At 36.8% G+C, this 13,552-nt stretch overlaps 2 protein-coding genes across 2 annotated transcripts; one reads left to right on the top strand and one right to left on the bottom strand.

The window, feature by feature from the left end:
- The first annotated feature begins 785 nt into the window (after positions 1-785).
- LOC116246913 (NADH dehydrogenase [ubiquinone] 1 beta subcomplex subunit 7) lies at positions 786-11,966 on the top strand. Its single transcript, XM_031618829.2, has 2 exons — positions 786-1,211; positions 11,621-11,966. Exon 1 carries the CDS (start codon positions 884-886, stop codon positions 1,193-1,195), a length of 312 nt encoding a protein of 103 aa, XP_031474689.1. The 5' UTR covers positions 786-883; the 3' UTR covers positions 1,196-1,211; positions 11,621-11,966.
- Positions 7,386-11,589, bottom strand: LOC126409849 (uncharacterized). Its single transcript, XM_050076436.1, has 2 exons — positions 8,193-11,589; positions 7,386-7,902 (listed from the first exon to the last, which is right to left on the bottom strand). The coding sequence occupies exons 1-2, from the start codon at positions 9,367-9,369 to the stop codon at positions 7,865-7,867; spliced, it is 1,215 nt and encodes a 404-aa protein (XP_049932393.1). The 5' UTR covers positions 9,370-11,589; the 3' UTR covers positions 7,386-7,864.
- Positions 11,967-13,552: the final 1,586 nt, after the last annotated feature.

The raw sequence follows: 13,552 nt of genomic DNA, 5'->3' as shown, positions 1-13,552 counted from the left end.
CAAGCGCACTTTCACAGCCCCAATTGAGTCAAAGCGTGAGCTATGATGCCTTAACAATACAACCATAACGGATTGCCACAAATTTCTAGATGTGGCGACTGACGTTCTGGCAAAACTTTCAAGAAAATGAAACTTTATAATAAGGAAAAACCATCATTATGTTACAAGATTAAACACAATCACATGCCTCGTAACTGTTCCTTGTAAGTCGTTCATACTTAGCATCACCTCAAAATCAAGTCTTTTAACGCCAAAGTGAAAAACTACTAGGGTTGAAAAGCTTAAACAGTGTTTGGATGACATCTTCAAATGGTGTTTTCACCATTTTGTTTCCGAAACACCATTTTAAGGTTTGCTTGGGTTGCAGTCAAAACTGTATTTATGAAAAAATCAATCTTGACAAAACTGGAAGTGTGTAACTTGATTCTCCCCGTCTCATGTTTTCCATAGAAGACATCGTTTTGGAAATATCACCCACACACACAAGCCAACTTTCAGAAAATGATTAAACAATCAATTTAACAAAAACATATTTTTACAAAGCTTTGCTTTCTTATGATGTCTTCCAAATGCTACCTCGGTGAAGTACTCTCGAAGTCGTAGTCATTTTATCTATACTTTTATACGTATAAATTTGAAAAATGAGAAAAGTTCCAGAAGAAACTCAGTTAGGAGAAGTGCAAGAGAGGCAGCACTTAAACATGGACTGTCCTTATGATAAACCAGTGAATGGGTCTGCCAGACCGAGGTCGACCGAAGTTGACTCTTGGTTTTAATCCGAACCGAAATCAAGCCACAGGCCCGACTTCAGGCCTCGGCCTTCCGATTACGCGAGAGAGAGAGGGAGAAAGAGAAAGAGAGAGAGGGGCTCCTGTGAAGAGTAATGGAGGTGGAGGGGTCGTCGAAGAAGATGATCGCAACGCAGCAGGAAATGATGGACGCGAAGGTGCCCATCCCTTACAGGGATCAATGCGCCCACCTCCTTATCCCCCTCAATAAGTGCAGGGTCAAGGAATTTTACCTCCCCTGGAAGTGTGAGTCCGAGCGCCATCGCTACGAGAAGTGCGAATATGAGCTCGTCATGGAGAGGGTCATGCAGATGCAGAAGATCCGAGAGGAGGAGAAGAGGCTCAAGGAGCAACAGCAACAGCAGAAGCAACCCATCCCCTTGATCCCCAAAACGGCCAACGCTTGAATTGGTCTGCTTCAAGGTTGGGTTTTGTTTTTATTTCCTTTCCTTCTGGAGATAATTTTGCATGTCCAATTCCCAATTGATTATATTTTTCTTTCAGTCTTCCTCTTGAAGATTGCAATCCCCCAACTTTTAATTCTTAATTGTATTGATTCCTAGGAAGCCTTGTTTGTGAGGCGTCTCTTTAGTTTTTGTACTTAAACATTACATAGAAAATGTGAGAAATCATAAACGGTTGAAATCCTCTTCGGCTATGATTTTTGGTCTCTGTGAAAAGTTATTCGGTCTGTTTCCATGTTTGATTAGGTTTTTCTTCGTGTCGTTAGCAGATGAACCGTCAATAGGATGTGAAAATAAACAAGTCTCATTGTTTACAGAATCTGCTCTTATTTTCTCCTTAAATTTTATTTGTACATTGGACATGTATTAGAGCAGCATGAAGATTAGTTTTAGCACAAGTTCGGTGCTTAGTTTCATCTTGCATTAGAAGACAAATTATCTTTGATAGTGGGATGACTCTGCATTTTGTGGATCGAGAGCATAGCAATACTGATGTGATGTGACTCAGTTCTTCACCTGGGCCACGTCAGTAGGTGCATTAACAAACTGCTGGTTAATGAAAGGCAAGAAGAGTGGATTAAATCTGTTTCTCTTGGTTTCTTATAGCGATCTGTGCAAAAGCTAACGCAGGTACCTAGTCTGGCCTATATGTACATGCACATACACGTACAAATGCACATAGACATACACACTCCTAATTTCTTTTATATAAAACTATTACGAGGTTATTTATTTCTACCCGTGGGATGATACACTCTTATTGTACCAACCCTATGGTTTGGTTTTACTATCAATAGGATTGAAGATGTATGAAGCCATTAGCTGTATTTGCAAGTTTTGAACTTTTAGTTTTAGAAGGATACATGGTCAGTTGTCGATCAGAGACGGGAATGTAATTTACGGTTTGAGGGTACTACTTGTGTTTTTGAGTATGGTGCTGTTAATTAATAGGGCCTTTTGGAACAGAATATATAAGCTTGTGACTGTTGTCAGTCCTTCAAAGTTCAAACAATGGAAATTTAAACAGGAAATGGAATCAAGTGTGGAAAAAAAAAAAAGCATCTGAAGGCTTAAGAGGGTAAAGTTCTACTATGTTCTTCGACAAACTATGCCTCCTAGACAACCTTTTTCAACTGTCGATACAATTGTACAAAAGGAAAGAGAGTTAAGATCTCCGGGTACAACTATATTTACCGATTGGAGGTTGTTCTAGACTTGTTAAAACCCAGTAAGTCTGCTCATGTCAGAGATGGGTTCGAATGGCATGCTGATCCTAAAGCATATTGTCATATGATGGTATACACACTTGCGTGCTTGCACCACATGTAGAAAACTTCTGATATATGTGTTTAAAATGTTTTATTTGATAAATAACTATGCTCAGTTGTCGGCATCGTCATCATAATCCCAATACCCAAAATGGCGACACCAAACTGCTCAGAAATTCATGAAACTGAGACAGATAGAGGTAAACAATGTCTTGTTGGATGGTCATGAGATAATCTAGTAAACAGAACATGTCAAATATATGTGTGTGTGCGTGTGAAAAAGGAGCTGAAATCCTCCGGCCATCCGGAGCTCCGTCCAACCATGACCACATGATGCAAACCCAGTCAGAGAAGTCCAGAAATTATATATATATAAAACTTTTGAAGATAAAATCTATATAAATCAAAAGTTTACCAGAAAAAGACATTATGAGAGTTCAGCATTGGGTGAGTACAGCGCTGCACATCATACTGAAGATTATCTGATTAGGTGCCCTTTGTATGGGAAATCTTTGATTACAGAAAACTCTCTGAAATTTTTTGAGATTGCTGATAAATTTTAAGGCAGAAATTAAAAATACTTTGAGAGATATATGGACGTTTATGCTAATGTTACATTAAGTGATGAAGTTGCGATATTTTCAAAATAACCATATTTTGAGAGCTTCATATTTTCTGGGGGTTGCATTCACTTTTGAAAATCCATGATAAAGTCATGAACTTTCAAGCAAACTGCCAGTATATAAATATAACACAAGTAATTGTGGCATGTAAATAGAATTAGGTTGTGCGCTAGCCGCTAGGGCTGCAAATCCTGAATAAGTGACTCGTCCATTATAAATGTCACAAGGTGGTGCTCCCAATGAGATGAAGTCCTATTCAGAAAACTGCAGTCTCTCTTCTGCCCCACAACTTTGAAGGAAGGGAATTCACAACTTTGAATTGCGTGACATGATGTGATGGAGTCAAGCGAAGTGCTAAAGAAGAGGTCTCCCGGTTCTCCATTGATAAGCACAGAAAAGGAAGCTGTGGAGACACAAGTCGGGACAGAGGTTGAGTTGGAAGAAGGACCAATGTGAACATGGGTAACGGAAATCGAGACAGTAGCGCCATTCTCCTTGTCCTTCCTCTTCCGCATTCATAACTCTATTGTATTATAAGAACAAAGTCAAAATGGTATTCAAGGATGATACACTATCTTTTTCAGAATCTTTCCTTTCCCTATTTTCCTTATTTTTTCTTTCTTCTTTGCTTTTTCCTTCTTTTTTTTCACCTTGTCTAGCACACCTAGCCTAAAGTTTCAGATTTTATGCCAGCAAACATATCTTTTTCAGAATCTTTCCTTTCCCTTCTTTCCTTATTTTTTCTTTCTTCTTTGCTTTTCCCTTTTTTTCTCACCTTATCTAGCATACCTAGCTTAAAGTTTCAGATTTTATGCCAGCAAACATATGGAACTTCTATCTATCCCTTTTTACCACTTTTTTAATTTGTTCTTCTTCCTTTGTTTTTGCTTTGTTCCTTTTTAGTTTCTATTGCCTTGTATTGCTCATATCATTTGCACAGTTCTAAGAACCATATCCCCCATTTGTGTTATCTTGCTTAAGAAATGTATGGCTAGTCAACAAACTGGATCCTGTGGGTACATTTAGATCATAATATATGTTTTCTTAATCACGCTAACTGACCATTTATGCATTCTGTAACCGCAAATTAGCTAACTGTCATGCTTGGTTCTGCACAAACCCGAGTTTGCAGTTACTTATCTCACGCTGTTGTACATTAACATGTATGAGGACCCTAACCAGTTCGATAGTTCCATGTAAGGGGGATTTACTTCATTACTTTTAGTTACTATACAAAGTTTATGTGGATATGAAATGGAATTAGCAACCACAACTCTTTGAGGTTTTTGTGTCCTATGAAATATAAAGTTTGATGAAGAAAGGTATGATATATTCTGGAAGGGAAAGTGTTGGATGCTATTTTCAAATATATTTACGGAAATGAATTTATCCATTAGAAAACATGGAAATCATGGTTTGTTACTGCTGAACAGAGTGTCCTAGGTCAAGAGAAGTAGATATATTCAGGAGACCAGCCTGTTATATAAATGTGACTATAATAGTCACTAAAGAAGAATATGATAGGAAAAGGCACTAAGGCCACTTGAAATATATCAATCTTATTGAATGAATGTCAAATGGCTGTGTAAAACAGCATACTTTGTACAAGAGGCAGCCCAAGAATATATATAACCAATTAGAGTGAAGGAGAGAAGGAAGAGAGGGCTGTTCTAGCCGTTGGAGGTTCCAACGGCTCATAAAGGAGCCGTTGGAACTCCCAACGGCTAGAACAAAGGGGAAACAAAAAGAAAAAGAAAAGGAAAAATAAAAGAAAAGAAAAAGAAAAGAAAAAGAAAAGGAAAATAAAAGAAAAGAAAAAGAAAAATAAAAGAAATAATAAAATACATAAAAATGAAAATAAAATGTAAAAAATGTAAAACCTAATCTAGCTATGATATCAACAAGATATCTTATTTCCTAACACCCCCCCTTAAACTTACGGTGCTAACACCGAAAGTTTATCTAAAAGAAAGTTGAATCTGGGAGAACATAGAGGTTTCGTGAAGAAATCAGCCAGCTGGAACTCGGAGGAGACATATGGAAGTTTGATTGTCTTGTTCAAAAATTCTTCACGAACATAGTGACAATCCATCTCTATATGCTTTGTTCGTTCATGAAATGTTTGATTCTTGGCAATGTAGATAGAACTCTTGTTATCGCAGCACAAATCAATAGGTTCTTCTATTCTTGTTCCCATATCAAAAAGCATTTGACGAAGCCACACAATTTCCATAGTTGTAGAAGCCATGGCTCGATATTCAGCTTCAGTAGAGGATAAAGAGACTTTCTGTTGTTTCTTGCACTTCCATGAGATGAGTGATTCTCCTAAAAAAACACAAAAACCAGTAGTTGAGTGTTTATCATTTGGATCTCCTCCCCAATCAGCATCAGTATAAGCAATCAAGTTTAAAGGGGAAGAGGAAGACATAAATACTCCCTTATTTATTGTTCCCTTGATATATCTAATGATACGAAGAACAGCTCCCATATGAACGGTTGATGGAGCATGTTGGAATTGACTCACAGTATGAACTGCATGAGCAATGTCAGGCCGAGTGATGCTAAGATACATTAAGGAACCCACAAGTTGTCGGTAAGGAGTGGGATTTGTAAGTGGAACTCCATCATCAATCTTCATTTTGTTTCCTACTGCTTCAGGAGTTTCTATGACCTTATCATCTGTTATGCCTGATTTAGCAATGATCTCTGCAGCAAACTTAGTTTGTGATAAAAAATATCCTCTAGTAGAATATGCAACCTCAATACCCAAGAAATACGTTAGAAAACCTAAATCTTTCATTTCAAAAGTTCTTTGTAACAATTTTTTACATTCTCTAATACTTTCCTTATCACTACCTGTAATGATTATGTCATCAACATACAGTAGGAGGATTATGATACCTGCATTAGTATTCTTAACAAACAAGGCAGTGTCAGTTAAACATGAATGAAATCCATAATCAGAAATAACAGAATAGAAACGGTCAAACCAAGCTTTAGGAGCTTGTTTGAGGCCATAAAGAGCCTTATTAAGTCTAAGAACTTTTCCTTGAGGAACTGACAACCCTGGTGGTACTTCCATGTAAACTTCTTCCATAAGATCTTCATTTAAAAATGCATTTTTAACGTCCATTTGGTAGATATTCCAGTTTTTAATAGATGCTAAAGCAATAAGGGTCCTAACAGTAGTCATTCTAGCTACAGGAGCAAAGGTTTCCTCATAGTTAATACCATATTCTTGAGTGTAACCTTTGGCAACAAGCCTGACTTTATATCTTTCTAAAGATCCGTCACTTCTAGTCTTCACCTTGTAAACCCACTTGCATCTAATAGTCTTTTTTTCTATAGGTAGGTCTTGTATTTCCCAAGTTTGGGCTTTTCTCAAGGCATCTAATTCTTCTATCATGGCATTCTTCCATTCAATATATTTAGAGGCTTCATTAAAAGTAGAAGGTTTAAAGTGAGAGTGAATGACATTAATTCTAGCTCTATGAGTTGGGGTGAAAGTTTCATATGACACAAACCTATTGGGTTGTCTTACATTTCTAATAGATCTTCTAAGGTTTTCTTCACTTTGTGGAGTTGGTTGGAGATCAATAGTCTCATGATGTTCTCCTTCATCAACATCTTGTTGCCGGTTTCTTCTATGATATGTGATTATATCCTTGGTTACTCCGTTATCGTTATCATCAGTGTTACTATCATCAACATCATGCATTTCATCATCACATTGAGAAAGATACTTAAATAAAAAGGAATAATCATTGTTGTGTTGTGATTTTTCACAAATTTTGAATCCATTTTCGTCTTCACAAAACTTTACATTTCTTGAAACTATGATCTTGTCTTTGACTGGATCATAACATTTGTAGCCTTTTTGTGTTTCAGAATAACCAATAAAAACACACTCAATAACCTTTGAACTTAGTTTATCAGCCTTGTCATTAAGAACAAAACATTTGCAACAAAAAACACGAAGCCTTTTCAAATCAGGTTCATATTTGAATAATTTTTCAAAAGGGGTTGTATTATTTAAAGCTTTTGAAGGCATTCTATTGATGAGATATACAGATGCTAGGGCTGTTTCGGCCCAAAAGTTTTTAGGCACATTTTTGGCAATAAGAAGAGTTCTAGTTGTTTCAATTATGTGCCTATGTTTTCTTTCAGAAAGTCTATTTTGTTGAGGTGTTCTTGGACAAGATTTTTGATGGACTATTCCATAGTTTTCTAAATATCTTTTGAACTCATTTGAAATGTATTCGCCTCCAGAATCAGTCCTTAGGATTTTTAATTTAGCATTAAACTGTGTTTGTACTAAGTTGTGAAAATTTTTGAACATCTCAAAAACCTCCGATTTGTATCTTAAGAAATATATCCAACAATATCTAGTGAAATCATCAACAAATATCACATAATATGATAGCCCTCCTTTTGACATGATAGGAGAGGGCCCCCACACATCGGAATGAACAAGTTCAAAGGGAAAAGAGGAAAAGAAGCTTCTTTGTCCAAAAGATAAGGATTTCATTTTTCCATGTATACAATCATTACATTTGAAATTCTCAATACAAACGTCCTTGGTAGGACTCATCATAGACAATTTTCTAATGTTTGGATGACCTAATCTTTGATGCCAAACATTAATGTCTACATTTTTCACATAGTGACAAAACTTTTCCTTGGGGATGCATAAATTGTCCATGTAGTAAAGGTCCCCTTTTCTAAAACCTTCCCCAATCAATCTCCCGGTTTGGTGATCCTGCACCAAACATTTATTTGATGAGAAAACGATGTCAAAACCAAGATCTGAAATTTGAGATACAGAAAGTAAGTTAAGATTAAGTCTAGGGACATAACTAACTTTTGGAACAAAGAACTTTTGTTTTCCAAATTCTTTTTCAAAATCCCCGATCCCTTTAACATTCAAAGATGTTCCATCGGCAGTAACTACATTAGATTCTTTTCTTGCTTGTTCAAAATTGGTCAAAGATGATATATTTGGTGTCATATGAAAAGATGCACCGGAATCTAAAAGCCAAGAAAACATACCGGGAGTGTTGGAGGTAGATGCCGTTGTTGCTAGTGCTCCGGGATTCGACTCTTTGATCATAGGTTGAAGCACCGACATGATGTGATTCAACGTTGTGGAGATTGAAGAGAGATCACATCCTTCATTTGCAACATTTGCAACCCTCCTTTGGTCAAATTGTCTATTATTGTATTGCCCACCTTGTGAATATGAAGTTACACTTCCACGGTTGTGTTGCCCTCCTTGAGGATATGAAGCTCCTCCTTTGAAAAGATTTCCTCCATAGTTTCGTGGTTGTCCTTCATTGTTATTCAACTTTGGACAACTAGGTCTAATGTGACTCGGTTCATGACAAAAGTGGCAAACAACCTTAAATTCCCCTCTATTTTGATTTTTAAAGTGAGGAGGTCTAAAAGATTTGATGTTGTTCCCGGGTTTAGAGGCGGCTAAAACTTTTTCTTCTTGTTTGGAAATAAGAACACTATCTAATTCTTTGGATAATTTCATTCTAGTTTCTTCACCGCTTAACTTCGTAAGAAGTTCATGAATGGGTGGAGGAGAGGCTAAAGAAAGTAGGGCTGACCTAATTTGTTCAAATTCGGGTCGTAGACCTTGAAGAAATTGAAAAAACCTAAACTCATCGATTTCTTCTCTTCTAATCTCATGACATTTACAATCCAATCCTAGTTTGGGAGTAAGTTGATCTAACTCATTCCATACACTAGAGATTTCCATAAAATAATCTCTAACATTATTCTCACATTGCTTGATACTTTGGGCTTTTTGAATCAAGAGATATTTACGGGCCATATCTTTTTGGGTAAACATTCCCTTGAGATATTCCCAAACTTCACTTGCTCTTTCATAATACATGAGATTTTGGGCAATTCTAGGTTCTATACTTCCGTAAATCCATTCTTTAATTCTAGAGTTTTTGGCCTCCCAATCATCTAATTTTTTATAGTATTCATCCATGGCATTTTTTCTCTCTTCTACATTCAAGTCTTTCTCAACTCCATTTTCAATTTTGGTCAACTTGAGAGAAGGAGGGGTAGACGTACCTCTTATGAAACCCCATAAATATTTCCCTTTGATATGCATCTCCAAGCATTTTGCCCATAGAGTGTAGTTGGTTCCATCAAGCTTGTACGGAGCATGATAACTTCCTCCTTCGATCAAGACTTTGGAGTCCTCCATAAGAGCAAGATTTTAAGTAACAATCTCCAAGAGAAACAAAGAGGAAGTCCTCGTAGAAATTTCACCAAACAGTTGGTGAGCAGCAATAATAAGGTCTTCAAGAAATGTTGATCAGCAACAATGGCCTCGTCTGAAAATTTTCTTCAACAGTCCAGTAGCATAAACAGCAAAAAACAGCTTATAAAAGCTTTCCAACATGCAGCCCAATGGCTCTGATACCATATAAATGTGACTATAATAGTCACTAAAGAAGAATATGATAGGAAAAGGCACTAAGGCCACTTGAAATATATCAATCTTATTGAATGAATATCAAATGGCTGTGTAAAACAGCATACTTTGTACAAGAGGCAGCCCAAGAATATATATAACCAATTAGAGTGAAGGAGAGAAGGAAGAGAGGGCTGTTCTAGCCGTTGGAGGTTCCAACGGCTCATAAAGGAGCCGTTGGAACTCCCAACGGCTAGAACAAAGGGGAAACAAAAAGAAAAAGAAAAGGAAAAATAAAAGAAAAGAAAAAGAAAAGAAAAAGAAAAGGAAAATAAAAGAAAAGAAAAAGAAAAATAAAAGAAATAATAAAATACATAAAAATGAAAATAAAATGTAAAAAATGTAAAACCTAATCTAGCTATGATATCAACAAGATATCTTATTTCCTAACAATATTCAGGAGACCAGCCTGTTATTTCTATTAACTGCGTAGGTAAAGTTATCAGTCTCAGGAAATTAATAGTGGTTCTTTTATGAAGGCAGTTACATGTTATTTTGAGTACTTAGAAGTTACCATAGAAGTTGGATATTCGGTTATTGATTGCGTCTTCTAGAAGGATGCAGGTATACATGATAGGCTCTGTTATATTATCATTGACCAAACGAATTTGTCCTCTGCAGCTGTAAGCAGTTGCTTTCAGGCATATCAGTGGGAGTGAATGGGAGACAAATGGTTTAACTGAACGTGCAAACTTCTTGGAATATGTTCCCACTTGTGGATACACATATGGTTCAGGCAAATTACTATTTTTGAGGACCTAGGCTAGAAGTCTCCAATGAGAAATATTGCCTAGGGTGGCAGTGTTTACCCTGACCCTGACCTCAGTTTGTAGGATCTTCAAAGTGGTTTAATGCAATCACCAGAAAAAAATAGAGAAACGAGCACATGCCTGTAATCAATGGCCCAATCTACTCCTGCCTTGTTAGCGTCATGCTTATTCTTAAGTTTGGACCAAGTTCTAGTGCTGAAGCTGATTTACATTTCTAGGTAGCCGATGCTTAGTACCCTATCTTTTGATCTAGTTGTATGCATGTACTTATGAATCTGCCAAAATGTTTTTGTACCACAAGCAAATCATGCTGTTTGGATTTTTGGATGAAAGTAAAATATGATTTAATGAAGGGTCAAAGTTGGTAAGGTGTCAGAGGACATAGTAGATCGGCACTAGTTAAACTTGGAAATGAGGGGTTGATTGAGATGCAGGGGTTAAGAAAGCATCAACCTTCTCAAGGTTTGGTAATCTTTCATGTATATATGTACAAATAATTACTTCTGCAGTACCCGTTATTTAATTGGAAACAAACTCTGAGCGCCATGATCATGATTTTTTTTTTTTTGGCAAAAGTTAATATACCTTAGAGGCTTAGTGGGATTAGTTTTCCTTGTTTAATTAGGTTATCACTTGAAGTTAGGCTCTCGTGAGTTTGTGATGCTTTGAGGCCTCTTGTGTAATTGACCAATGTACGAGTCAGAGCGTGGATAGTCATTGACTTTGCAACTTCTCTATAATTTTCAGGAAAAACAGGCATTTCGTTATCCCTTTCTTTTGGAGGCTGCTAAAAGTACGATTGCAACCCAATTATGGACTAATTCATTGTATTAGTGTCACTTAGTATAGATTTATGTCCTTGTTTATAGATTTAATCTTTCCTAGGGGTTTTTGTATTTGCTAAGCTAGAATGCAGGTTTGGATTCAGGAGGTGGTGCTTTTAGTGTTTGGTTTGCATTTCTTAGGCACTAAGTTGCAATTAGATTCTGTGAAATTGTTGGTTGCTATTTGGTTAGTAACCACAGAGCATATGAGATCTGCAGTAAGAAATTCTTGTTGTCACTTATGGCTTTTGTTTTCTTCTTCATTCGTAAATCTCAATGCAAAGGCTTGTTCTTCCTTAATACGTGAGCTCTTTCCCTTCTACTGATTCAATTGAAATTTTTTTTGGTATTTTACTAATGAGACATTTTTCTTTTCCCCCTTTTCAGGTGGCTGTCAGGTTTGAGATTGTCTACCTTCATCTTCTTTGTTGCTTGCCTCAAGACTTGAAAGGTCCATTTTAGAATGTATGACAGAATTGTCCAATTCATTATCGCTGAATCCCTCCTTTTGTCGTAGAAAACAGTCTGCTACTTGGCTTTTCACTTTTCGATTCAGTTGCTTACTTTCTGCAGTTCACAGCCACCTGAATTTTCATAAATTGGTCCTTGCAACATGTAATGCAAATTTCCTCTTTTTGATGTTGCACTTAATAAATTTGACTGGCACTGCTATCACCTATAGGTGATTGATACTTCCAATTGCAATAGTTAATTTCTGTGATTGTTCAAATCAGTGCGGTTGTAATTGCACACAATTTCTAAACTGCACTCTGAATTTTTTTAGTGGAGCTAGGTTAGCTTCCACTTGGGCGCAGAAAGTCTAGATGGATAAGATCCTGAATGGTCTCTGGTGAAAATATCTGTGCCTGCATAGCCAATTGTGTAAAATCACATTGAACAAATGTGCTTGGACGGGGGAAATCGTTTCGACTTTTTTGGACCGAAAAGTTATCAAAATAAACATAATAGCTTTATGCATGCAAAACATATTTGGTTTTACGTTAATGGTGAACTTGAAGAAATTGATGACTTAACTGAGCCTGTGTTTGCCATGTGACATGTCAGATTTCTAGTATTGCTATTTAGACCATTTTCTTTAGACAAGATTTACCAGTGGAATATCTGTTCTTTTTCAATAGTTTGGATGGGATGATATCACTCTGCTGCATTACAATGCTTCATGAAGCTCTTTATGCGTCTGTACTTAATTGCAATTATGGAAGAGAAAAGAGGCTTTCGATGATGGAATTAAAGATATTTTATGTCTTTTTCCCTGGATAAAGTTTACTTGAAGTGTGTTTGAACGGCTGGACAATGAGGCTTCATTTCAAAAGTAAATAGGACGTAACATCTCGAGATGCTTCGTCTCATTTATCCTAAAAATATACTGATTTTTTGCGGCACCTCTAGTTGTGCGACACGAGAGGATGTCTGAGACAACCCCCCGTCTTGGATCCAATTCTGAGATGCAGCATCCTGACTACCCACTCAAGGTCATTAGGATGTGCCCTTGGTGACAGAAAGAAAAAAATATGTGCCTTGACGGTTTCAACATCTTGCTTCAAGTGCTCGAGCTGCAAGTGAAGTTTGTAAATGCGATAGAGTAACAACGTCGAAGGCATAATCTTTTGTAGTGAACTCAAAATAAAATGCTGTGTTTTGATTGCATGCAGCAAAAAATGGGTGGCACTTTCTTGTACAAAACCTTTGTGACCTTTCAACAGTTACCTCTTGAGGGGTTGTTTAGCATTAGAGACACGTCTTATGAATCTGTCCAAAAGATTGGGGTAGGTTCATTGGATACTAAAATTATTGTTATGTGAGATGAAATCTATGTTTTTGTGAACAGCTCATTTTTTGTCTAGAAGAAAATATAATCCTTTTCGTTTAATAGAAGGAAAAAAGCTTTTACTCAAACTTGTGAAAGTTTTGGCGCAAGCGTTTCAGCACTGCTCAAAATAAAGCCCTAATTGGAAACGATGGTTGGATCTGCATAAAGAAATTGATGGATAATGCTAGTTTAATTTGTAGATATATTTGTGGATGTTTGTTTAAAATGGAGTAGGCCATAACTCAAAGCATAGAGGAGGATATCATCCCAAGGCACTGAAAGCAAGCTTGATACCTTGGACTAATGAAGAAATTGTGCAGGCTTCGGCTCTGTTGTTGGCGATAGAATGAAGTACTTTTCCTGCTCATTCAACATAATCTAAAGCTATTGGCTGACAACTTAGGTGGTTGGGTGCACACTAGAAGGGTTTTACTAAAGTTTTTGTTTGGATTTGTTCAACAAAAATACCGTCAGTAACATGGAGGTGG

Source organism: Nymphaea colorata, chromosome 2 (genome assembly GCF_008831285.2).
Source record: "Nymphaea colorata isolate Beijing-Zhang1983 chromosome 2, ASM883128v2, whole genome shotgun sequence".
Lineage (NCBI taxonomy): Eukaryota > Viridiplantae > Streptophyta > Magnoliopsida > Nymphaeales > Nymphaeaceae > Nymphaea > Nymphaea colorata.
Note: the sequence above shows the minus strand (reverse complement) of the source record. Positions and strands in the feature narration are given on the sequence as shown.

Excerpts from the sequence above, each read along its gene's own strand:
- LOC126409849 (XM_050076436.1), bottom strand. The coding sequence starts at position 9,369 with ATGGAGGACTCCAAAGTCTTGATCGAAGGAGGAAGTTATCATGCTCCG. Across the intron at positions 7,903-8,192 it reads ATCTACCTCCAACACTCCCG|GATCACCAAACCGGGAGATT; the intron begins GTATGTTTTCTT and ends TGTTTGGTGCAG.
- LOC116246913 (XM_031618829.2), top strand. The coding sequence starts at position 884 with ATGGAGGTGGAGGGGTCGTCGAAGAAGATGATCGCAACGCAGCAGGAA.